The following is a 27,570-nucleotide window of genomic DNA, read 5'->3' as shown; positions in this document are numbered from 1 at the left end:
GTTGACAGAAAGTAAATTTCGAATGTACAAAACCTTTATCAGACTTATATTTGCTTATGCTGCAGAAACACGAGCAGATACGGCAAATATAAAACAATACGAAGGGTTAATGTACGTGATGATGTGAGTACCAGTACAGTAAGAGATGAATGTGGATTCCAGGATGTGGTGAGTGAGATTCGTGCGATCCGGGCGACGGTAATAGAGAGACTCTATCAATAGGATGTCTCTGGTGAAATTAGTCAAATGGACTATGCTACAAAAACCAAACACCAAACGAGTTCTTGGAAAATCATTTAAAAGATGGTATGAAAGTTGGACGTTGGGATCGTAGAAAAAATAAGACATCGTCGTATTAGAAGAAGAAAAAGGCTAAATAACTCACAAGAAACAGATAAAGCAATATATTCAATAGAACTATAGAGACTATACAGTACCTATAAGCAGTTTTGCCGCACTGAAGAAAATAAATGTACCAAAATTCGTACTGAAAATGAAAAAGATTTACTAAATTGAGAGAGAAAATAGGAGACCTTTTTTCTAGGTGAAACAAAACTTGTGAAACGTATCACTTTATCACTGGGCTCATTGGTGACACGGTAAAACAGTAAATTCAAAAAAGGTGGTACTGCTTCCCTCAAAATGTACTGATTTTAGTACAGTTGTACCGATTACAAAATTTTGTACTGGATTGCTACTTTCACGTACTTTATCCATGACATCGTACTGAATTCAGTACAATTGTACCGAAACGGCAACACTGCCTATAAGACGAGTTATGGGAAAAGAAAAATTGTCGGGAGGCTGGAGGAAAGCACTAAACATTCAAAAAAGGTACAAAAAAAGTACAGCTATGAAGATGTTCAAAAATATAATAGAAAAAAATACTAATAGACGGAGTGGGGGAAACATTGTATGAGTCACAGAGTGAATTCAGAGGAAGCAATGATAGAAGGAAGAAAAGTGTTTTAACTTTTCAGGATCTTTAAAAGACTTTCGATTCGAGAAACACAAATGGGCTCATAAGAAGCAATGTGATACATTAACTGTAAGATGATGGATATGAACTGTAATGTCAGCTATGAAGATGTTCAAAAATATAATACAAAAAAAGGCTAATAGACGGAGTGGGGGAAACATTGTATGAGTCACAGAGTGAATTCAGAGGAAGCAATGATAGAAGGAAGAAAAGTGTTTTAACTTTTCTGGACCTTTAAAAGGCTTTCGATTCGAGAAACACAAATGGGGTCATAAGAAGCAATGTGATATATTAACTATAGGATGATGGATATGAACTGTAATACATAGCAGTCAATAGGAAGTACAACCGAAATCTAAAATTTTATATCTAATTCGACTAACCATTTAAGAACTGCGTGTTTAGAGCATCATAGAATTCCTGCGCAGCGATAAGATAGAAAGTCCCTCACAATCAGCTAGTTAGATTATTTTGGAGCTCTGCTGTCACATTGAGACGATGGCAGTACTCCTCATTTGTGGAGGCTGTCACCACATACAGACTCTGTTGAGATCCTTCTATAGGTGGCGAGAAAATCCAAATCCTTTTGGTTGAGGAAGATCTGTTGCTTTATTCCTGGTGGTCCTTTGGCTTTCCAGGCTTTTCCCCACTTAGAGATAATGTTGTAGTTGTACCAGTTTCTCACCAAGGTTTAATGGAGGGTGTTGATTTAAGTAAGGACTAGGTTATTTACAACTGTAAACAATATTTCTAAATGAACTTCGTCTTGATTGAGTTTAATCGTCACGAAAAACAAACTTTAAGAAATTTTGGAATAATGCACAGAAACGTTAACTGATTTATTTGGATTTTTTTGATTACTCTATCTTTTTGATATTCTACTCTACAAGTTCTTTCAATAATCCTTGATGGGTTTGAGTTAAAAAATCGATTTTCAGGTTGTTACAGTTTATCATCTATGTTTTCCGTAGTCGAATAATTACATTTCATTATTACGTAAGTTTAGTTAGTGCTTCCTTTGATATTTGTGAAATAAAATGTATAATATGCCCTAGATCAGGAATTATGTCTTGTGTTTAATAATCAACAGATTTTTAATGGGAACATTTTAACATATTATGTTTAGAAACATAAACGACACATTGTCGTCGTGTTGATTACTTTCAACACTACGAACACAAGTTAACTTTTAAAACATATTAGAAATAAAAGGTTAGTGTATAATTTGAGCACATTAGTATATATTAACATCATCATTATGTAATAATAGTTTATGACTTTTTTTTGCCAGTCCACAAAGAGAAATTTTTTCATATTTATATGTCACGTTAACTTTAGAAGCAAAAAGCGTAACCGGAAGTGATACATCACCTGAACACATAGTCTATTTTGTCCGCATGAACTGGTACTTTAAATAGGGATAAATGAATAATATAATGTTGTCGAAATGTACGCAAAACATTTAGATATTAAATTTTAATCGACTCTGTAACCCGAAATGCATTACTTCCATTTTTTTATATAAACTAAGATTTAATCGAATGAATTGCTTTTGCCTTCTTTCTATAAATCTTGTAACTATTACTTAATCGATATCACTTTGACTTCTTTATGCTGTTTTCTTTATTTCTTTGGAATCAGAAATTAAATTGTTATTTAATTGAAATTGAAATTTTTACGAAAAATAAGAAAATAAAAATAATAAAGAAGAGTTTAAACAAACTAACATGTTGAAATTAAACTTTAATGATAAAGGGTTTACATTCCTCTTAGTAGTTTAAATTACCTATTATTCAGATAGCTCTTGCCTGTAGTTTAAAAGCATTAATACACATGCTCTCACCACCCTATGCAATTAGAACATAAGTAATAGTAGCTTAGCAGAGGGAAAAGTAAGTTACAACAGTAAAACATTCTGCGATAAATTTGTTGCAGCAACCTAAGCTTACTTAGAAACAAGAACTTTTCGTTTTTATTTATATTATTTAATCTAATGAATTACGAAGATCGTGGAAAGTACCATCCAAGTATTTATCGTTCTCGAAAAATTTTCGAGTCGTCTAATGGCAGAAAGCAATAAAATGTAAATAATAAACGTCAATGTTAATACGTCAATGTTTTCACAGATTTTTTGATAAAATCAGTTTTATGAAGGCTTTCGGAATAAAAGTTTTATGTATGTTTTTTACAAGTAAACAAATTTACGTTTGGCAGACTTCTTTTGAAACATCCTATATTATATCACTATATTCAAAATTATTGAGACCTAAAATTATATTTTTCTTTCATTCAGCTTTATTGGAACTTTTACAGTTTTAAGTTTTTGTATCTTATAATGCTTCTTTATCATTACACAGGTCGACAAATCTTAAAACGAAAAATCATAATCAGATTTGCTAAATTAATCACGGTTTTCAGAATATCTTATTGTGAAGTACAAATTGATTCTAATATTTTGGATATTATTGCTCTTCTCAATCAAAATACATTTAATCGATTACTACATGTTTTTTTTTTCATATCTAAGATATTGGCTCTTGAATTAATAAAATTAATTAATGATTTATTTCATTAACTATGCAAAGTAGGCGAATTTAAAGATCACGATTCAGACTGCTAATATTTCGTATGTTAAGGAATGTTCAATATTTATTTGATGAATACAAGACAGAAAATATAGAAAAAAGGGTGTTATTACCACTTTGTATGTAGGTTTGTTGTATGTAAAAAAGTTATTTAAATTTTAAATGCTCCCCGTAAACAAATTTGGAGTCAATACAATGATATACATTTTTTTTATCTTAATAACAATTTTTTTTGCTCATTTATAAATAAAATTAATTCTTGTTGTTGTTGTGGGTACAGAAGAAATTTGTAGCAAAGAGCTTGTTATTTAAATTCTACAAAATCTGCCTTAACTTTTCAAATGTTGGTAATAACCTAAAAATATCATATCTGGATGGTATATGGAGATGTAGGTACGATATGTTTATCATTTTCATATTTTTAAGAATTATTCCTGGACTAGTATGACAGCATCATTCATTTCATGGCAATTATCTCGTTAAGTTTTTCAATTCTACTTTTATAACCAAGGTTATCTTTCAAGAGATAAGTTAGAAGTACCAGAGATGATTTTGAAATTACTTTAACAACAACAAAAAGGTGTTTTAATTGTTTCTAATTTTAGAAAATAGTCTCGATTACACTCGAACAGCAAAAATACATAATCTTTCTAAAAGGTTCTCTCCTCTATTACATCACTGAAATAGATATGATAGTCTTTCTTTAATAGTGTTTATCATTCACCTAGTATGACATAGCTTCAGCTGATGGTTATGAATTGATATTCCATTCTGTGAAATGCTGCCAAGAAAGACCATAGTACTCCAACAATTTTCGGTAATCATTTCACTGTTGTTTTTGCGCAGACTGGTCGTAACCCACTACACCACTGCTTGGTAAATAACCACGGCTGCTTGTCTTGAAAAGTTACTATTATTACCAACAGATCTAATATTAGTGGATGAGTGAGGAATTATTAACGAAATCGTAGTAAACATTGCAGTGTACTTTAAAATGAGATAATTCCCATTTTCCATTTTCTTCGTAACTAAGGCAGATGGATGGGTAATATCTTGAAATACACTTATTTTCAAAGACCAGGATATGGTTATTATACTGGTTGTCAATGTGATTGTCAATTCTGATATTTTGAAAATTCTTGGCTTGAATTTAAGAAATGGTGATATCTATGGTGGCATTGACTATGGATTATGTTATCTTAATTCATTATCATTCACTTTTATGGGAAACGTTTTTCTCTATCACCTTTAATTTTCTACTTATAACAGAATTTAACGCAGATGATTGTCAATTTTGATATTTTGAGAATTCCTGGCTTGAACCTAAGAAATGGTGATATCTATGGTGGCTATGACTATTGACTATGGATCATGTTATCTTATTTCATTATCATTCATTTTTACTGTGTGGAGTTAACTATCACTACATAATCCTTCTCATTTTGGAAAAAGTAGGTACAAATTTCGAAATTTCACTCTATACTTTCACCTTTTGGCTGTGTGCAGATCGTCGGTGTAATCTTCGCAGGTTATCAGGTGACCAATACCGATAATTTTGCTTGTTGAGTAAACAGTCCAAGTAAAGATGCATCTTCATCTTCTAACATTTGTCCGAAGGAGCCTTTGATTTTTGGTAAAAAACGGATGAATAATCTTCTTGAAGAAACAATGGCAATAAGTATAAGAAACAATGATTGTATAGACAGTACATTCAATAGGTTAACAACACAAATAGGTTGTGGCATTATTTGATGTGCCATATTTCATGAACGACGTTAGAAACAAATTATTAAAGTATAATTAACAATTTAAAAATGGAAGTGTTGGTTAAAAATATTCAAAAAGATGGCAAGTGAAAGATCGTACACTTAAAATTGTGTATTTTGGTTTTAATTTTTCAATAACTGTTTAATTTTACGAGTTTCGATAACTTTTCAACATCGTTTAAATTTATGTGGTACAAAAATATTATCCTGAAGTTGTGTTTTGTATGAAATGGTTTTTCTTACATGAAACTGATGTTTCCAACTCCTGCGTAATATTAAGCGCTATTTTAAGAAATAAATGAGCTGCCAACAATTCCAAGTTTGTTAGGTTAAAAATATTGAATTATCTGCGCAAGAATCCAATGAAACTAAAAAGTTATTTCTATATTTATTGGATGTGTGAAAACTAAATGAGTAAATAAAATCTTTTCAAATTTATTTCTTCATTTAACTTTGACTACTCTCTGTTCATCTCGTTGTGTAGTTATAAATCACTGTGTTTGTGTAGACAGTAAACAGCCATCGATGTTATTAACAAGATGTGACGCGCAAGATGTTATGAAGTAGTTATGTAGTTGAGCAACTAAGTTTTATATGCATACAACTCATTCTCGAGATGTTTTTGTTATAAATTTAAGTTTTCCATTCGGCATTGGGACTTTATATTCAAAATGTTTTGAATTGTTAGTCATAATTATTCTCTTTAAATCTTTTAGTTTGTTCATGTGAACTAGATGTGAGTTATTCTCTTTTAGAGATTCTTTCCTCATCGTATTTTATAGAATTTTTATATAGATTAAAGTCTAGTCGTTTATTCATTTAAATCTCTTTAATTTAAGACTTTCGGTACTAAAAGAATATTCATCTTTTTCGTTTTGTTTGATAGGGAATTCTTTTCCAATCACGTAACATTCCGTTTTTAATTTCTTCCCAGTTTTCGTGAAATTCTTTTTCTCATAACCTTTTGTGACAACCGTAAAACTGAAAGTCCTTATAATTGCCCTTAAATTGGCTGCAAAAAGTTGGCTTAAAGTATTATAAATGTCTATATTCGTTCAAATATAGACACCCAAATTATAATCTTTAAACTCGTTTTATATAATTGTTTGAATTTTATGTTAACGAAACCAATTAATGTCAAGAGCCGACTTCTCAAAGAGATATTTAAACGATTAAAAACGAATTTTAAAAAGATTGAGTGGTACTTAAAAGATTACCTCTCTAAATAGAACTTCAAACTTAAAAAAAATGAGCATACTATAATATTTATAGAATCACGATATTTTGAACGTGTAAAAAGCATTTTAGAATTAATAAAATTTTTGTCGGCCTGTATTACTATTTTTACTTCGGTGAAGGAACATTCCTTATTTGTAGATAAGAATCGCTTGCTTTATTGCAAACGCTCTTCTTCCGCTTGTACTTAAAGGCTCTGTACACAACCCTACACGAACACTATTACACCTTGAAATTAAAAATAAAACAAAAAAATTATAGAATTTTTAATCATAAATTTTTTAAAATACACTCTCAAAAAATAAATTTCTAAACATGTCTTTTTTTCTTTTTCTAAGGTAAGATTTTCATTGCGTAAGGAATTGACCCTAATCTTTTTATAGATGAAAATGAAAACAATGCAAAATGTAAAGTCGTGAATATTTCAGGTACCCAGAAGCTGCTGTAATTGAAGTTCATCCCCTCGAGGCTTATTAGCCGACATTACGAAACATTACAGGGCTTTTGCATGTTGTTTTTATTATTTACGTAATTATTGTTATTAGTGTTAATTTTAAATTATTATTGATAAGGTTTCTAAATTTTTTTATAGAAAACCTTCTTATTTTATTTAATACACCATTTTTTAAATTTCCTTCCAGCCGATGCTTCTCTCTTCATGGAAAAAAATCGCCCGCATCCAGCAACCTGCCGTAATCTTTTTGAAATTTATTTGTTTTATTGTCTTTTCAGTTTTCTTAATACAAATTCGTCCGAGTCAAAAGTTTTGGCGAGGGCGCCAACATAAAGCGAATCCAAATATTTTATTTTCTCTGTATTTTTATTTTACTTGATTAATGCCGTGTTGTTGTTGTTGTATTCACACCACACAGACGTACGGACGATTAATTTAGTGCTGGTTTTCTTTTTTTCTGTTTTATTTTGACCCGTTGCCAATTGGTCGGATGCGCTTTGGTAATGTTGCCGCTACTAATAGAGTGCTGCGGTGTCGCCGTTGCTGGCGGCTGCGCCTGTGCCTGCGCCTGGCCCTGCGACCGTTGAAATCGGCAAGAAGAGGCCACGCGAAACTAGCACTGCAGACGCAGACTTATTACTGGTACCATATGCGCCTTTGCTTTGCATGACAAAATATTTTTATTATTATATTTATACATCTGTACACATAAAAAATAACAGAGCCCCTTAATCATTATATTTTTAATTATTTTATTTTTATGATTTTTTGGAAGAAATTAATCTTTTTTTGGATTGTTTTCTTTTTCGTTTTGTTGTGTGTGCATACCTGAATAAATGGCCCTAAATGCTTTCTTAAAATAGTACAATCTTTTCATGAATTATGTAAATAATGAGTTTAATAATTAATTTAGAACTCATTTTCAAACCCAAACAAATTACATTAATTAAAAAGATATATATTATATAAAATATATTATCGAATTATCCACAAAATATGTTTCAATAAAATTATCCAGCTTTAACAAATCAACTTAATGACCATGCCTTCATTACATTGCCAAAAACAATACTGTTTATTTCTATAAATTTATAAATTAAAAATAATTGATTATTCAAAATGGATTTAATTTTATGTTTTATAGCATCTTGGTTATTATTTCCACTCGTTGTATTTGTTTTACATTGAATAATACAAATAATAAGTTTAAATAAAAAGTGATAGGTAGTTTAATTAAATTAGTTGATTTTTTTAAAAACAAATTGTTTCTGTCTGGAAAGATCCAACCGTTGCGCACGTACACGATCCTGTATATCTGCCAAAATTGGAACGGAGAAGAGCCACCGTACATCTACTCCATATTGATGTGGCCGACGGCTCTTATGGTAAAAATAAAACCAATTGTAATTCCCTCTTTCGATTTCGTTCGATGTAACAGAATGGCAGGCAGCTTAATATTATGTATTTATTCTTTTTTTGGTTGTTGTGGCCGAATTCAAGTATGTACATGCAGCAGCTTTTCATTTTTTATTAATTTCTAACCATTTTCTAATATTTTTTGTTAATAAAAATATCGTACATATCATAACATAAAAATCTCAAAATTACAAACTAATAATTAGGTTTCTTTTAATTATTAAATTATTTTATTATATACATAATAGGTAGTGGTTGGCATCTTATATTATTATTATCTTGAAACAAATTTAATTTTTTTTCATAACTTCCTTTTAAATTATATCTTATAAATTAATTAAGGTGGTGGCACCAGATTTTTGCCAAATAAGCGTTAAGGTACCAGAGCTTCTTTTTGTCTTGTAATCGTGCTTATTCGAACAACGCTATTTATTATATTGTGATTCGTTTATTTTTTGGGCACAAAACACAATTTTGAAAGGAAAAATTATACGCTTGTAAAAAAAAAATAAGTTGATTCGCTTTTTCTCTAGTAGCTTTTTAGGTAACCTATTTTTATTATTAGAAAATTTAAAAAAAGATATCAAACGTCCTCTGAAGCTTTTGTATTTTGACCAATGGCCACAATTAAATTCCTCTTAGTATTATTACTATAAGTGGCAAACTGCTACCTTATAATTTTTTTCGGAGGAGTTGTTAGCATGTTGTGACGGCTGACAATCGCTTCAATCGTTTCGTTTTCTCTATGCCCGGGGCTTTTCCGCTTTTCTTATTATTATATGTTTCTTTTATGCATGTTCCGGAATCGTCGTGTTATCGATGAGACCAGCCGTCCACGAGTGGGGGGAATTCCAAAGTCGTCGAACGCCCACAAAAAAAATATTAATTTATTTTAAAATCTATCAAAAAAATTTCTTTTTCTCCTATAGAGCCAAGAATCGCAACATCCTAGCAACTACAATTACAGCAAACTCAAATTATTTAACTTTTTACTATATTCGTACTTTTTGCTTCTAATTTTTCCAAAAACGTTTTGCGTTTTTGTATATTTTTCGGTATTACCAAAAGAATCATCACACATTACCCTCCACTTTGAGACCATTTATTATTATTTTTTTTTAGTTTTCGTTGAAGTTTTTTGATTCTTGTTGAAGATGTTCTGTGCTATTTGGAATTCAAACAGATTTTTTTTACATATTTTTAAGTTTTGGAAATTTTGCGGAACATTTTCGACTGTGTTTTAGACGTTCTTTTTGTTTATTTTTATTAAGAAATGAAGAATGTGGTACTGTAACTGAATTTATTATTTTTAATTACAGATGGATATGAAATCTGTCGGATCATTTTACTATGACAATTTTGTAAGTACTTAATAATTTAATGGTAAACATTTTTTTTTGCAGTTGTGTTGGGTGGGGATTAGTTAAGCTGCACATTTTAAAAGTATTAAAGAAGAAACAAATAAAAGCAAAAACTTCAATTCATAGATGCTGCCATTCTCTTATTCGTTTTGGCTATAACTGTAGAGTTACATGTGTAGACATGTTTGATGTCACGAAAGCTGATTAACGCTATGATAATGTTCTTTTACCTGTTTTCACTCCTTGTACTAGATTTGCAATACGGTATAATATCGAATTAATATTAGAAGTAATATTAATACGCAGTTTCATGCTTAAAATATCTAGCAGCTATTTAAATTAAACCTAATCTTTCTTGACGTCGATCCATTCTTCTTTATGGTAATGCAAAGATATTACCTCATAACTTGTAACCATTACCATCGTGAACACACATTAACGTACGTCATGAAATGTAGGGCCAGAATTTTGTCATCCGTTATGTAACGCCTCTCTTTATCCAAATCACAAATCAACACCAATAGCAAAAAAAAACGTACGTAATACCAGTGAACTATTTTTCGAATTGTCATTGTCTGGTAAAATTCACGAAATTCTTTGTATGAATAGAAGGTACAATAACGCCATTTGTCCTATCGGCACGGCCTAATAATAACAGCATTCGCTGTAATTGTACAGAGAATCCACTTAGAATATAATGGTGTTTGTCTGCTTTTTATTTTGTGTAGTTGTGTATCTCTATGGGTTTGCAAATGCCTATGTATTCCTTTTTCTAACGACAAAATCGTCATATAGTTTTCACTTCCAATTTCTGTTTTTCCAGATGATTAACAATTCATGGATCTAATTGTTCATTGCAAACCTCTTTGCCAAAATTTACAAGGTAAACAAAGTAAAATGTTTTTGTCAAAGTATCATAAAACCTTAAAACGTTGAGTTCTTTTGCATTGATAAGACTATTATTGAAGGAAAAGCGCACACTGGTTTTGGCACCTTTGTTTTTTGACATTCTCATCATTGGCATTTCCAGGCTATAAATGACGTAATTTTTCCAATAATAAAGTTGGTTCCTAACTTTATTATTGCAAAAATTATCCGGAAAATGTTGACAATCGTACTATCTTAGTTTCATATCTAATATGATTCTAAGAGCACACTATTTCCCAGACACCTAGAAAGTTGCTCAAATCATTATGATTCATAATTCTGGAAAAGGTCAGAAGAAACCACCTCGTATAGACTCATAAGCTTGATATCTATGCTCCCCAAAGTCTTTGACTTACAAGTCAAACTAATGAGCTTCTTTAATTATTCACACTGTTAACTGCTGAAATCCTGTCTGACACACAGGCTTATGAAATAGGGTAATAACTATTCCAATCAAGACCTCGTATTATCAGGAATACCTAAAGGTGTAGTTCTCAGCTCAATAATGTGTCTGTTGTATACATCAGTTTTGTTACAATATATGCTGATGACATTGCAGTGTTCTGCAGTGCAGAAATCTGCAATATCATTTTATCATAATTCAGGAGTGGATAAAAACGTGGCGAATCACAGTCATTGAACATAAATCCAAACATGTCCTCTTTACTATGCATTCATCAACAACAAATACCCAGGTACTTTTACCTCGATAGACGCCTTACATGGCAATAACATATTTTCTCCTAACACAAGCAACTACGTATAAAGCTTAGTAAAATGCACTGAATCACTGGCCGTGGATCCAGCCTACTGCCGTTCTACGTTTTTAATGAGATCATTCAACCTAGCATCTCACCACAGATCATAAAAAGTGTTAATAAAAACTTACAATATAGTGAACAAGTGTTTGTCCTCACTAATGTCATGACATCATATTATAATGTGCCAAAATTTGCAAGTTTTGTTAAATTATCATGATTCCCAATGGTCTATAAGACATTTTAAATAAAAATCAACAGCACAATAGAAATTAAAATGATTGCATGAAACCTGGTTTGTGAAAGTACCAGGAAATCACCTTCTAAGAGTAATTTCATCCTGATAGCCAGCGGTTGTGTGGTAATAATGTAAAAGAACATTGAGAGGGAAGACAATCGCCTTTACTGACCTTTTCAGGTTATTAAACCAGTTCAGTGGTTATTTGTTACTTTTGAGTTGCATCCTTTTTTTTGGAAAAATTGAAGATAATCAGCAGCTCTGAGATCCACCTCCGGAATAGAGTTATGAGAGTTCCAATGAATTAATCCTATATACTGGACGAATCTATTTATGGAATCAGGTGTTATTGTCCTCTTCTCAGCCCATCTAATAAAATACATCTCTCACATTTCTTTTATTCGTCCCATAACAGCGACTACATATGCATATAAATAGTCAAAGTTATTTTCCTTGGAACAAGATATTGTCCATATTTCGTCTTCTTTAATGAAATTCACAATTTTCTCATATCATTTATGGACAGGATCGGATACACCAAACACCTTCTATTAACATTCTCGCTTCGCGATGACTCAGATCTCTTAACAAGTTTTCTTAAGGACCTTCAGCGTCGCCTACTTTACGTTTTATGTTTAGGTAATAATTGTATTTTGTAAAAAGATTTCGTTTTCTTTGGACAATTTGAACGGTTTAGCTACCAAAAATTAGCTACCAAAGGTTTATGAATGACGATGATGTGAAATCTGACAAATACTCCAATCCATTTTTTATGAAGCTACAAAATTGTTCTATGTGATAATATACATCATGAATTAAAGTTAGGGAAACTCGGTACAATATTTCGTTGCCATTGTTTCATGATTTGCACTTGAATGGATTTTCAAAACGAGAATATAAATATGTTAGTGGAAGCAAATTCCAAATTCCTTTTAAGTCCTCTTTTCAACTTTATTTATTTTGTTTATTTTAAACAGTAGTACAATATTTTTCAACAAGTTATTAAATATTGTATCAATAGTTTCAAACACCAAATGTAAATCTGTGGGTGCCTCCAAAGCAATAATTGGCTCACTGTATCTATTTATAATTGGATTATTATTATAATTGTTGAAAGTTTTAATCCGTTTATCGATACACCCATTGTTTATACCAAGGCAAATACTTTCTTTTGTAATACCTTCAAATTTTCAAAATTTTTTCCAAACTATTCAAATACGTTGAATTTATCAGGTTCATTAATATATCAAGCAATTTGAAGTCAGGAGCCGCTATAAACGAATTATTAATATTAAATCAAACCTACGGATGAGAAAGTAACTTTCCTTTAAATCTATCATTGTAGCGATGATGAAATTTCTTTCACGCTCGTATTTTTAAACTTCCTTTTTCTTTCCAAACCTATCGGCTATATTTAAATAAACAAGTCTAAAAAAGCCATATCCTTTGTCAATACCAATTTTGATGTCCAAATATTTTTCATTTCAACAATAACGAGATTAAATGTATCATCATCTCATTAAAATTAATGCTTTTTAATAAAGATTTTACAGATAATTTTAAAAGATGAATGCTTTATAGTTAAACATAAACAATCAGATGATGAGTAGCTCATATTGAGAAAGAAAACTCATATTGGCATATTCAAACATAGTCGGCGAACGACTACGACTTGATTAACATTGAAGTCATTGATTATTGATGATTTGAATTGGAGATGAAATTCATGCCATAATAAAAAATGTCTTAATTATGTTTATCATTTTTGTTAATACTTTTAAAAAGTGTAGTTTATCATATTTCTATTGATTTTGTTATTTTGATTTTAATGATAATTTTCTTTTGAAGGCCTTCCCTGGTATGATGCCATACAAGAGGCCTGCGGGTGATAAGTCAGGCGTACCAGTTTATCAACCGAACGCAACGACCTACCAGCAGTTGATGCAGCTGCAACATCAACCGTTCGTGCCCGTCTCATGTGAGTATACGGCTACTCCCAATCTTCAAATTCCCGCCACTTCTAGCTCCTCCCCTTCAACAGCTGCGGACGCGCAAAGTCCGGTCGTTTCTCAATCTCAAACACAGAGCACCATCGGTAATAGCATTAATAATAATAGTACAAGCAACAGCGTACAACAACAGCAACAACAGACGGCGGTGGCGGCAGCCGCTGCGGCTGCTGCTGCAGCTGCAGCTCAACAACAATCTAATGTTCAAAGCCAATTGGCTGCGATTAAAGAGGCTGGTGATCAACAGCAACAAGTAAACGCCGCGTTAAATTCGATGGCTTCAATCAATACCATGAATTCAATGGCTTCAATGAATACAATGAATACCATGAATACTATAAATTCGATGAGTTCAATAAATTCATTAAATACAACGAGTAGTATTCCAAATGTAACTGACGCGGCGACGATCGCTAAAGAAGTAGCTCATCAAAGTTATGCGAAAGCTGTTAAGTTGGCTGCTGCTGCAGCTGCTAATCAAACGTTAACAGTTGGTAATCCATTAACGAGCCATTTAAATCCTTTGAATTACACGGGAGTTGCGTTAAATAAGCAAACTTTAACACTTCCGGCAGTTACTCAAAGATATCCAGGAACTGCTATACCGATGCCTGCCGCAGCCGCTGCGGCAGCGGCTTCCGTTGGTATGGGTTTAGCATTAAATCCTTACGCAGCGGCGTTATCACAAGCAAATTTGTTAAATATGGGGCGACCGCCTCAAGCTTTTCACATTAACCCTTATGTATTGAGAAATTCATATCCGGGGGCGGCGGCGGCATCGGCTGCAGCTGCAGCGGCGGCAGCAGCGCAACTTCACGCGGCTCCCCAACTTTTAACTCCAGGGTTAATCGCCGCCTCACAATATCAGTCGGCTGCGGCCGTTTCGACACCTATTTCGAACGTTGGTGCACCAACAGCAAACATTTCCGCCGTTCAAAATAACAATAATAATAACAATAATAACAATGTTGTCTTGCCACCGTATAAGAAATTGAAAACAGATAATTTCTAGAAGGTGTGTTCGCAAAGAAATGATTGGAAATTTGTAATCAAGAAATTCTAAATGTCTTGTTAAACGTTAAAAAGAAAGGTTTTATTTTATATAAATCAAAGTACAAGTTTTCATAAATTTATTACCGATTAAATGTTACTTGTTCGTTTTTCTTATCTCCTAGAGGTGAGATAATAATTGTTCCTTTTTTGTGTTTAAGTTTAGGTGTATCACATATATTACTATTACATAGCTTGCATTTTGCAAAAATTGAATTGTAACACAAAGTCTTCCGTAGACTCTCAAGTTAAATTTATTTATTATACGCACAATGCTTCATGATACGTACACATCGACATTTTTGATTCATTCTTAGTAAAATAATATTTAAAATTTCCAATTTTTCATATGCGATTTGCTTCTAAAAAAAGAAATATTTATTGTATAAACGGTACGCATAGCTTTCCTATGGGTTACGCAAACATTTCGTGCAATCCCAAAAAAGTTTTAAGAAAAAAAGAAATACTACAAGTCTTTAGATGATCTAGTCAAAATTTGTGTCGTTTCTATTTGCCACCCTAAAGATAAAGTGAGTGCCTCCGTTCTGTGATAAAACGAGTAAAAAAAGAAGAATTAAAAATACAAAAAAATAAATAAAATAAAAAAAAAGTCGAAGCAAAAATTGAAATTCATATATTCCCGAATTGAAAAATTTTATTTAATACGGGTTGACGATGAAAAATGGGAATGTAAAAAAAATAAGATTAATAATTATGTCGTCGCTGTTCGTCTGTGTTTGTACATGTTGTACGTTGTTGTTTTAAAGAAAACTAAAGAAAAAAGAAGAACTTTAAAAGTGCTCCTCCATATAGATTTAAAAAAACATCTTCCTAAAAAAATCTTGTTTTGGAAGATCGTTAAAATTAATGCATAAAAATAAATTGCGTGCATGGTGAAAAATTACCTTTGATGCTGTAACATAAACGAAAATAAAGGCATAATTACGATAAAGAGAAAATATATAAACCGCATGGTAGTAGAGGTTTCTTTTTGAAAAGAGCATTGTATCCGTTATTTTTTCCTTTTTGTTGTTATATAATTTAGTGCCATTTTTGCTACAATAGGTATCGAGTTTTTTGTAGATTTTTGTTGATTTGTTAACCGACCCAAAAAGAAATATTTCTTACCTTCTCTCGTTTTATTTTTAATTTAAAAAAAATTTTTCTTTTTTATTTTTCAAAGAAAAACTGTTTTTTATTATTAAATTATTACAGCTCTATACGTGTTATATAGATATTGGGTGTTTGTATGTCATTGTTTGTTGCAGTTATTTAATTTTTATTATTATAGAAAATTAAAACGTAAAAGCGAGATCGAAATTTCGATTTATTAAAATGAATTTATTATTATTACTTGTCGTTGTACTTGCATGCTTCTTTTTTGGGGCTTGTAAACCACCGTGTTAGATAAAAATTTTGTACCTTTTAAGTTGCATGTCGCCAAAAGAGACCGCAACGTCTCTTTTTGGGTTGGGTGCCAGCCTACATAATTTTACTATTGATTAAAACAAAAAAATGTATTTTTATTATTTTGACTTTTGTTACTCCTCGTATAAAAAAATAGTGTAGTGCTCAAATCCAACAAATTTATAAAACGGGTCAACCTCGAGGAATTATTTTTTTTTTTATTATTTTCTCATCGCTTTTTGTTTGTGCCTTAAATCCATTTCAATATTTTTCCAAAAATTAAATAATCAAACAACTAAAAACGTACCTTTATAATTTAATTATTTAATTGTAATTTATTTTTAGGTACTTTTTTAGTTTTAATAGTTTATGAAAACTAATTTTTTAGTTATAATCGCTTCATAACATTGATGAAACTGCTTCTATTCGCTTTTATAGTTATAAACTTGTTGCGAGAACCATAAAAATTTATAGTACACTAACTTTGACCTTAGGTACTCGTATATTTTTGCTGTATTTTTGCACTGCACCTAAAAACAGTGTGTTTTTGGTAGTTTTGTTCTATTAGTTGGTAAGGTACTTTTAATATAACTACAGAGTTTTTTTAAGATAATAATGCCAATTTGTAACGACTGTCGCTTAGCGTTAGTCAGTGGTCTTCCTAAGTTATCTGATCTCACATGCACAAAAGTTTTTTTTTATTGCTTTTATTTTTTTTTTTCTCGTTTTTTTCTTTTATTTCTTTTCATTTTGATAAAAAAGAAACTATGAAACGCCAATTAAACATTTCATAAAAGCCATCCTAAATAAACGTCTTATAGTAACACAAATTTACAAAAATATCGGTTTAAATTTGGTCACGAGAAAGGATTTTTAGATTTTTTCAGACTCAGATTTTAGAGGTAAATTAAATTATTTTTAGCAATTCTCTAATGAAATAAAATTTTTTATTGCTTTGTGAACACTTTGATCAAAGAATTTGTGGCAATTCTTTACATTGATACATGATATTTGTAAACATTAAAATCACTAATTTTCTATGTGGATGACATCATTTTCTTTGACCGCGTTTTTCCAAGAAAATAATTTGCTTTAAATATTTTTTTAAATTTATTCTTTGATCTTTTATCGATTTAATATTAAAATATAAAACAAAGTTAACACAAATATATCAATATTAATAATATTGGTATTGTGTAAACTCAATTATTACTCGAATCAGTCAGCGCATCAACAATGTCACGAATAATTTCCTCAATGCCTTCATTGTTGGAATATTACTTCAGTCAATATTAACAAATTCTGCATGCAAATACTATCTTGGACTATCTCTAACACTCCAAATTTTGATATCGCAAAATTGCTTTTATATTCTCTCTAACACTACCTATGAACTAACTTATTTCCGAAGAATACCCGAATTAGGACGAATTAGGAATTTCCGAATTAATCTAAAGTTATAAAATCCAAAGTATGTGCACTTAAAAAGTTTTAAATTATATACAATTATCTACATCTATCAATAATTTTCTAGGAAATTGATGAACAATTTCTGAAATTTTTTAAGATCATATAAAGTAAGTAAGGAATTCCACCTGGAGTTAGGGTCCAATCAAAATTTACCGAGACACTTTGATAGACTTAAAAAAAAAAATCCTTGAAACTGCCTCTTCTTTAAAATATTTTTAGAATCATATGGAATCAATTAGAAACACACAGAATCGAAAATTGCTCGAAGGTGCTCACCATCATTACTTCATTACTACAAGTTGAGTGTAAAGCACGGCCAACAGACTAGGCCATTGTTGCAAAATCCAGATATTGGAAATAGTAAACCATCAAAATTATAATCTGCGCGCGTTCATTGGTATCGAGTATCACGAATATTCTCGTCAGATAATCCCCACTTGATTGAAGTTTATAGAGCTTCGTACCCATCTTCTTCTGCAGTTCCAACACTTCCATAAATTATCGCTAGAATAATTAACCAACAAAATTTTAATTTTGCAATTTAATTTTGACAAAGACATAAAATATTTCTTTTAGAGTACCAAATTTTTAAAATTTTTGGAATCATAGGTTCAGGATTCTAAATTTAGGAGCTTTTAGCCAGCTGAAGCAACGTATACCTTCATAACTTTTGAGTTTAAATTGTGCTAATTGTGAAACGGCGGCCAAAAATGACCTAGGCTTTGTGAGGTTGGGGAAAAATCTGCTAAACTGACTTAGGATATTGAGCGACCAGATAGTGTGGGGTTTAAACTCATTGTTGAATCTCCGACCCAACAAAAAAACCCTTTCGTCGTCTTCTGCAAAACATTCGAAAGTACTTTGGAGTGAATCTTCTGATCTTCTTTCATTTTTTTCTACTTCTTTCTTTTTGTTCTTGTTATCTTCTCTCTATATTTTCTTTCGCACTCTGTTCTTACACTACTAAATTCTTCCCATAAAAATAAAATATGCTAAAACCGATACAGTACTTCTTCAAAACCAGCATTCTTCAGATTCTGATTTCTTTATGAGGCATAGATATTTCTTAAACACTCCGTGTCCGGTGAAAGCTTGTGTAAGGTAATAATCTACTTCTAGCTTTTCATTATCCATGGTTCTATCTCCGATATTAAAATTTCTATCCAAACATTGTAATTTTGGTCATCTTCTGTGCTAGATGTTTATCATACTTTTTCTGCAATTAATCCATCGATTCTTTTCCACTCGCATATGATTATGTTCTCTTCTGTACCAGTAGATGCATTGGAGGTAATCCCGCTACAATTTCTATTTACCATCGTCAGGAAGTCTCAAAAGCGTTTGTGCTTTAGATGTCGTTGGTGCAGCGTATAGAATAACAGATGTTACTATTGTTGACAATAATAGTCATTTTCTTGACTTTGGTTCTCCCAAATTTGGCATCAGTCTCAAAATTAGGTCACATATGAAAGTTGCTTTATGTGTTACTTTTACTACTTGTTTCGTCATGGTCATGCCTTTGTTAGGAAACACTCTTAAATACTTAATTTTCTTCAAAATAGGGATTAAAGTGCCATTAACCTGGAGTTAAGGGTTCTTAATTTCCTTCTCAATACATTTTCTATGTCTAAGAGAATTAAGGCGCAAAATTCTCTGTGTTTTAAAGCTCCTTCCTTTATCTCATCAACGATTTGTTGTACTCTCTCAATTGCTAGTATTATCGGTCTTCCTTTTCTGTAACTGTATATATGAAATAGACTGGCCTATATGCCACGCTTTGTCAAGATTTTTTAGGTTTTTCAATTCAGAACTAATTTTGCATTATTCCAAAATCTTTTGAAAAATTCCTGCTGGCAAGCTATTGTAAGTTTCTAAAAATTCTTTTGGATATTTTGTTGTATACATTATTGGAAAGGTTGCTAAGATAACGATTGCAATTAGAGGCTGATAACAACACCTCTTTTTGTTTGAGCACTTTTGAGTTTAAGTTGTGCTAATCATAGGGTCTCGGCCGCAAGCGACCTTGGCTTTTTAAGAAATATCCAACATTTTCTGGTTAGATTTTAGAGGCGCTGCAATGTATTGTCCACAATCTATAAAAGAATGCTCTATCCCTGATTGGGTTGGATTGAGTTTGGTTTTGACGCTGTGGTATATATTTGGAAATTATTCTAAATCTTGATATCATCTTTCCCGGGTTGATGTACTGTTTGAAGGAGGATCTACCACGGAATGTAAATAGTGTAGCCATAAATCATAACTGGTGATGATTTATCTAAATCTCAATTTCAACTCCTTGCTTCAACAGTATGAAAATTCATCATTGAAAAAATATAGGTGATCTATGGTTTTAATGAATATAAAAGATACATTTTCCTCATTCTTTTTATCACTATCATCTATATTGGTAATAACTCCCATTATCATCACTTTCTTGTAAAAAAACACTCACATAAAAATCTTACGCACCTTCCTTTTTAGTTAACCGAACCGATATTTTTTCCAGTCATGATGAGAAAACTTTAAATTAGATACAATCAAAGTGGGGTAATTAATTGCCGTCGTTACAAACCCCATTTACATAAATTTAAATTAAATTTAGAAAAGAGTGTTTTAGAAAATGTCGAATTATATCAGAATATTATTACCAGAAATTTAAATACACTTTCAAATCACACCTCTATGCCGACTCTGTAGTATTTTACTAGTATTATTAAAGTATCATTCAGATGATACTATTAAAAATATAAATCAATCCGTAAAAATTTTTGAATTAATGAGTTTTTAAAACCATGAAAGAAATCATCAAACTATACGCCTAATAATTAGAAGAAAAAATCCATAAAAAACTTTTAATTTTGCCAATTTTTTTGCCAGTAAAAAGCTGCTGTACATTTTGTCAACTTTTTAGTTTATCATGAAAACTAATTAATCGACTTTTAATTAATTCGGTGTTTTTAACGGAATAGGCAGTCATCTTGGATCAGATTCTTTCAAGCCATTCATCAATCTCGCTTCTTTTTTAGATAAATCGATCAATTAAAAAATTATCTTATAATTCGCAAGAAATATTGAAAAATTAACCATTCTATTAAAAACTAGATACTTTATGATTTGATTTTGAACGTTTTTAACTGGAAGCAAAAGTACACAGATAATAACCCAAGCGGAAGTCGTTGTTCTTTATCGAAATGTTTTCATTGCTTTTTCATAAATTTTTAAAACACATGGTGGTACATCAGCAGGGGAAATCAGACCATATCGGTATAACTAAATTTGAGACCTTGGAAGTTGTAATTTCAAAATGAACTTTTTAAAATTTCAATTTTTATTTTACATCGAACAGTTTAAATTGGTAATCCGCAAAGTTATTTTTTCGTTCATCATTTTAAAGGCCAATTCGTACCGCTAAATTATTGAAAGTATATAAATAGAAATTTAAATAAACTATGAAATATACATTTATAAAAATCATACAAATTAAGTAAAAAAATAATTAGTATTAATCGATACTTGGAAAGTTTACATCGAGATTTATCATTTCTTTCAAGTTTACATCATTACATCACCTCGAAGTCCTATTTAAAGGACTCAATAGTTATATTCTATTAATTCTTTTTCAGAAAATTTCCAACATTTTTACTATAGTTTGTATTAATTCTTCTTGTGTTATTAACAATTTCTGGTATATTTTTGATTCCTCTTTAAATTTAAGATCTTCACAATTCAATTTGAGTTGTGTAACTGAGATATCGATTCTCAAATTAAATCAGGGTCATGAAAGGTATGGACAAATTAGGTTCATTTTAAATATCATAGTTTAGGTAAAGTTTAAAGTTCATTGAGTATATTTATTAACAACCTAAAACGATAAAAAGATTGGATGAAGTTCAAATATTTCCAGCGCTTTGTGGTGTCTTTTTTTTGAGAAGATTTCTTCAAATAAATTGTTAGATATTGTTTATATTAAATATCATATTAATAATAAACTTACAAGTAGTTGGAGATTGGTAAAAGACGTAACATAACAGGGTCAAATAATAGCAAGAGTGGGTTATATAATCAACAAACAATTTCATAATAATACAGTTTAAACATAAAATTTGATATAAAACATCAAAAATAATAATTTAAATTTAAATGAAACTATAAAAGCAAGAAAACACCGCAATAAAGTTATCATTTAATGACGTTTGAAGTAAATGCATTTTTAATTTTCAACTTCAACAAATATAATCATGCATACTTTACTATAGGTTTTAACTTAATCACTCCGTGGCATGATTGTTCCGTTTGCTGGATACACACATTTCTATTTTACCACACGTGAGTAGTTACAGATTAACATAAAGTTAGTACAAAGGTTGTATAATACTTTAATTATTGCTTTCGAACAAGTAACTTTGAATAACTTTGGTGAACTTATTCCACAGCAATATTCTTTCCGTTTTTGTTATGTTTCACAATTACTAACCTATTTCTGTATATTATTTTGCTAGTTTGATCCCAGCAAACAAGCAAAGTATTTCTAGTAAAGCTCCATTCTTTTTAAGTCAATGTAATCAGCCTCAACTATGTTTTAAATTTGGCTTCTTTAACTCTTCTTCAATATACTTCTCTTTTTTTGGTAAAAATATATCAAAATATGCATATTTGATTGATGAAATATTGCTCTACATTAACTTGATTGGTCATCCATTCTTGAATTTTAATGCTTTCATTACTAATTTTAACCACATCTGTGTGGCTATTCTAACAACGACGAAGTATTTCTTTATTTATGGTTCTATATACTTTTTTTGCTCCAACAGTAATTAGTCAAAATTTTACAAATACTCTTCCGTAGTAGGAACTACTAATTTTCAGCAAATCCAGTTTATTACATCTCATATTCTTCTTCTTTATTTAGCTCTAGAGTTCTATGTAGATTTAGTCCGTAAATCCTCCTCTGCTGCTATCTTCCATGTCCTTCGTGGTCTCCTTCGCTTTCTTTTCTCTGTCGGTTTCCAGCATTCTCTCAACTCTGCCATGCTCCATTCTATGTAGATGCCTCAGCCATCGCAGGTGCTTTGCCTTTATAAAACGCTACGGATACTATTATGGTATCCAGCTCGTGGTTCATCCTGATTCTTCAGCTAAAGTATAGCACCGAAAATCTCTCAGCGTGGATTCTTCTTTATGCGTCATCGACCACGTCTCAGACTCATATTACATCATCACATTAAATTCAAGTCCTTTATTTGTCAAGATAGTTTTTCCTACCCAAACCAAATCAAATCATATTAATGGTGAAATTTGAATCATTTATTACTTTTCTGATCGATACTAATTGATACGCTCGATTAGTCATTTATTATCAGTAATAAAATTATGTTAAGTAATCTATATTTGAGATTAAGCCAAACATTCTCAATAAGATCCAATTTTTTGAACAACTCTCAGTTGCTCCTAATACTTTTTCTTAAAAAGAAAAAGCTCTGAAAAGAAAATAATGGCATTTTATTAGTTCCCAGTTACTCCCAATACTTTTTACTTTCAAAAGCTTTTAAAACATTCCAATTGTTTCGAATGGCTCCCAATAGCTCTCAATAAATATTTCTTACTGATTTTTAATTGCTCAAAATGATCTCAAATATCTCGCAATGCCTTTGAATAGATCTTGAACGATGGTTAATCTTGCATCTAGTTTATGAATAGTTTAATACAAAGATAGATTATTCTTTTTTGCTATGTTAAATCTTATTTTGGATATCAATTGTGATACTTCAATAAATGTAAAAACTTTGATTGGATAAAATCGGACACGTTTCGGGCTATTATTTTGCGCTGGCTTATTCGAGTATTTCGAGTGATAACACTCAACATCGTTTTAATTGTCGTTGCATGCACGTATTTAATAAACCACATGACAAATAATACATAATGCCAAATGAGATCAATTAAATATTTATCATAATTTACGGTCCCAAATAATTTTTATCGTTTTATTATAACGCGATTCTCTCCACTTTACTATTTACATTTTTAATTCATTTTATGCGCTTTGTAACGTGTTTGTTTTGGGCTGAGTGTTAATTGAATTGCCAAATAATTCTTTACTTTTGATAAACAATTCATTTAATTTTTTTTAATTGCTAAAAATTATTCTCTAAAATCTGAACTGATTGCAAAAAACGGATTTAAAATTCGTATCTTCATCCAAAATAACCATTAACTCGTACCCAGCAACCGTGTAAAAGTAAAACTTGTGTAATTAAATATATTTTTAGAGGATTATATATTTAAATAGATTTGATTTATGTTGAGGAGTTTGTAGAAATTCAAATTTGATGATAAATTGAATAGTAGAGTTTTTTGTAGAGTTAGATGTAGGATAAAGAAGTATATAGAATCATGAACACTATATAAATATTATATAAATGTAAATTTTTAACCATTTATTAGAAAAAACACGTAAGTTTAATGATAATAATATAAATAATATCTTTTTTTTGTGATGTAGTTTAACTACCTTCAGATAAACGATTAAATCATAATGCAGGTTAAAAAAGGAAAAGTGTCTTACAAGTAGAGCTTACACAAAACCTGTATTTAAATTACAAATCTGATCGTACTACTATTTTTATTTAACTTAATAATTGTTTTTTTATTCAAATGTATTATTAGATAAAAATTTGAAAAAAAAATTGTGATGCATGTATGTTAGAAATTATTATTACATTTTAAAGTTAACATAAAGTTAGATATACCTAATACTAGAAAAAAAAATTAAAAATTGCATTTTTAAGATAGATTCACTTAAAAAATATTTTTAAAAAATCTTAATTGGCGTAAAACAATATTTTGCTATATTTCTTTTAAATAATTTTTTAACATTTTTATTTTAAACAGTTTTTTTAAACCTTTTATCATTTTCTTTTTTCTTCACACTATTTTTTTATTTAATTTTATAAATTTAGAAAAAAAAATACGAACCGCTAAGCTAAATAGTTTAGTAGAAACCCTTTTCTCAGCACTGTTTATTGCTATTTATAAAAAAAATAATTGTACTATCGCGTAATCAGCGGTCTCAAAAAAAAAACTTTAAGAATAAAAATGAGAACCGGATCTTTTTACTACTCGACTCACAATAATGTAGTGCCTTTCGGGCGGCTGATCACGCTTATCATGCAAAAAAAAGGTGTGGGTCACCGATGTTCGCGAAAAAAAAAATACAAACAAACAAAAAAATAAATAAATGCCTAAATTTATTATTAATGTGTACTCGTACTACTCGTTCTAATATCTTTTTTGAGGTGTATGTAATTGAACACAGCTACTATTTGTAATAATAATGCTTGGAAATGCATGATATTTGTTTTATTAATCATTGCTTCTATTTTTGATTATATTCTTTTATTATCTTCTCAATCATTTTTCCTTTACTCCCCGAAATTATATTTATTTCTAATTTTATTTTTTGAAATCAAAATCGATTTTTGAACAAAACGATTTCGATTTTCGATTTCTTAATAAATTATTATCCTCTCTTCCTTATTCTTTTACTTTTCCTTGAAAAGAAAAGAAAAATATAAAATATTTCAAATCGCTTTTGTACCCTTTACGGCCGAAGTGTTTTTTTTTTTTGAAAAAAAAAATATAATAAGATGAATAACCGTTTGAGCTAAGCTTTTCTCTTTAGTGGTACATTTTATTTATTCTTTTTTTGTTGAGATCTTCGAAGTGAGGGTTTGTGCGCTTTTAAAAGGATCCTTGTAATTCTTGTTTTAATTATAAAACCGAAAAAAAAATCTTTTTCAGCTTGTGTAATGTGCAATTTAGCAATATTACTTAAACTAAATTAATTATTAAAACACCGATTTCCTCTTAAAATCACTTTTCTAAATTTCCTCTTTTAAAAATGCACATTGCACAAGATCTTACCACAATTTCATAACGAAGCTTAGTTACTGAAAATAGAAATAGATAAGTAAAAAATAAAATTAACATGAGAAAATCGAAAACCGTATAAACAAATAATGAAAAGGAACCACATTACAATAATAATTTAATGGATTTGAATTATTAAATATTGTTAAAATATCGTGATTATTGAAGTAGTGATGAGATATTGCAAGTGATTTATGGATTATTGGCTAGAGGCTTACCCCGTATTGAAACTGTATTTACTACATTTCACTATCTATGCGCCTTTACATACCAAAAATGTTTGTAGCTTTTTTGTAGTAAGTAAACATTTTATATGGTGATTTTTATTATTGTTTTTTTTTATCAGTACTTATTTTTCTATAGGGTATCTCATAAACGTAGATCATAATGTAATTTGGGTTGGTTTCGATTAATTATAATATCGGAAATAAATCGATTAATTAATTAACGATTTTAATTTATCTTGAAACAAGTGCTTATGTAATGATGTTAAGTATTGTTTATACATTCCATAGTTATTGAACTTTATTATTAATTCATTTGTATATACAATGTTTAAAAAGTCTAGAAGAACCGTTTTTGAAAAAACCTTTTGATTTTAACATTTTAATTTTTGTTTAAATCTAATTCTGCTTTTTATTTGCAAAGATATGTATGCTTAGTTAATTAAGTGGCCTATTCTGCTTGTTAAACAAAGCGACAAGCTTTTATTAATTAAAAAATACTGTTTTAAGATAAAATCTTAAAGTCAAGTTTATTTTAAGTATGTACGGTCGAAATATTTTTAGTAACACATCTATGTTTTGTATTGATAAGAGTCGAAGTAGGGGGAAGTAAACTGTATACATAGAAGTAGTTGTAAGCACTGAAAATTGAAACGTCCAGTGGCTTGGTTTGTTTATGTTTGTACTATATTCAGAATGGGGAGCGCTAAAATCGCACCGCAGAGTTGTGGCCTATCATCGCCGCATACTCGAACGTTAATTAAATAGTCATAAGTTACATACGTTAATGGAAACTAAGACAACAACTCCCAAACAAAAATTCAATTTTTTTTGGGTAACCCTAAGGGTTTTTCGTTTTTACCAATTTATTTGTCATTAAAGCAATTATGTTAAAACCCACTATTTGTTACAGGATTCACAAAAATCTTGACTACAAACACATATATTTTGATGATGTTATTTAGTATTTTCTAGATATTTTGTTCTGCCCTTTTTCAAATAAGCAATTTATTACTTTTTGTTCTACAAAACTTGATTTACCCTACACATAAGATGAGCAAATTATGCGTTTTCAAGATTTAGCCAAAACACATACAAAAAGTTGTCTTATTCGAAAATATTTCAGAATCCAAAAACTTGAGAATTGAACTTGAACACATCATGTTGGATAAACAAGAAACAACAGGTTTTCGAACTACCGCAGTTAACGTTATCATCTAAAAGTTTACGATCTCGTGAAAAGTTTTTACCGTTTACTTAATCCCTTGATATACAGGGTGATTCAAAAAACCGCCGACAGACGTCTAGAGTAGATAATACATGAAACATTAAGATGAATAGTCTTAATATATATGGGGTCGCAAACGTCTCCTTAACGAGATATAGCTGATCAGTTTCTTTAAAATTAAACATTATCTGCAATAAAAAACCCTTTATTCAAAATATTGTCTACGCCATTGCTAATTTTGTCAAACGAGCAGTATTTTCGTGTAAAGTGATCAGTTATAGTTTTTAAGAAAAACATGTTTGCAGAAAATTTGTCAATCCAGTCCAAAAACTGTTGCTTTAATCAAAGTTTTGTAAGAGACTAATTGATAGATAATTGATTACTTTACACGAAAATACTGCTCATTTGACAAAATTAGCAGTGGCGTTGAAAATATTTAAAAAAAAGGATTTTTGATTGTAGATAATGTTTAATTTTAAAGAAACTTTGACACCCTTATATCTCATTAAGGTGGCATTTGCAAGTCAATGTAT

The 27,570-nt window shown here is 30.3% G+C and overlaps 1 protein-coding gene across 16 annotated transcripts in view; it reads left to right on the top strand.

Moving 5' to 3' along the window:
- LOC111426499 (splicing regulator muscleblind) overlaps positions 1-27,570 on the top strand; it is a 154,692-nt gene that overhangs the window by 106,678 nt on the left and 20,444 nt on the right. For 9 of the 16 annotated variants that reach the window (XR_011640807.1, XR_011640810.1, XR_011640800.1 and 6 more), the window contains 4 exons: positions 7,543-7,662; positions 8,301-8,405; positions 9,756-9,797; positions 13,569-13,698. Coding sequence is in view for 1 of the 16 variants with exons in the window: in XM_071197135.1 (XP_071053236.1) it covers positions 7,543-7,662; positions 9,756-9,797; positions 13,569-13,781; positions 13,977-14,741 (1,140 nt within the window). In the remaining 15 variants the exon portion in view is untranslated. Of the gene's footprint in view, positions 1-7,542; positions 7,663-8,300; positions 8,406-9,755; positions 9,798-13,568; positions 13,782-13,976; positions 25,005-27,570 lie in introns of those variants that run through there. The other 7 variants (XR_011640814.1, XR_011640813.1, XR_011640811.1 and 4 more) reach the window with 4 other exon arrangements.

Source organism: Onthophagus taurus, chromosome 6, assembly GCF_036711975.1.
Source record: "Onthophagus taurus isolate NC chromosome 6, IU_Otau_3.0, whole genome shotgun sequence".
Lineage (NCBI taxonomy): Eukaryota > Metazoa > Arthropoda > Insecta > Coleoptera > Scarabaeidae > Onthophagus > Onthophagus taurus.
This window is presented reverse-complemented; position numbering and strand designations above follow the sequence as displayed.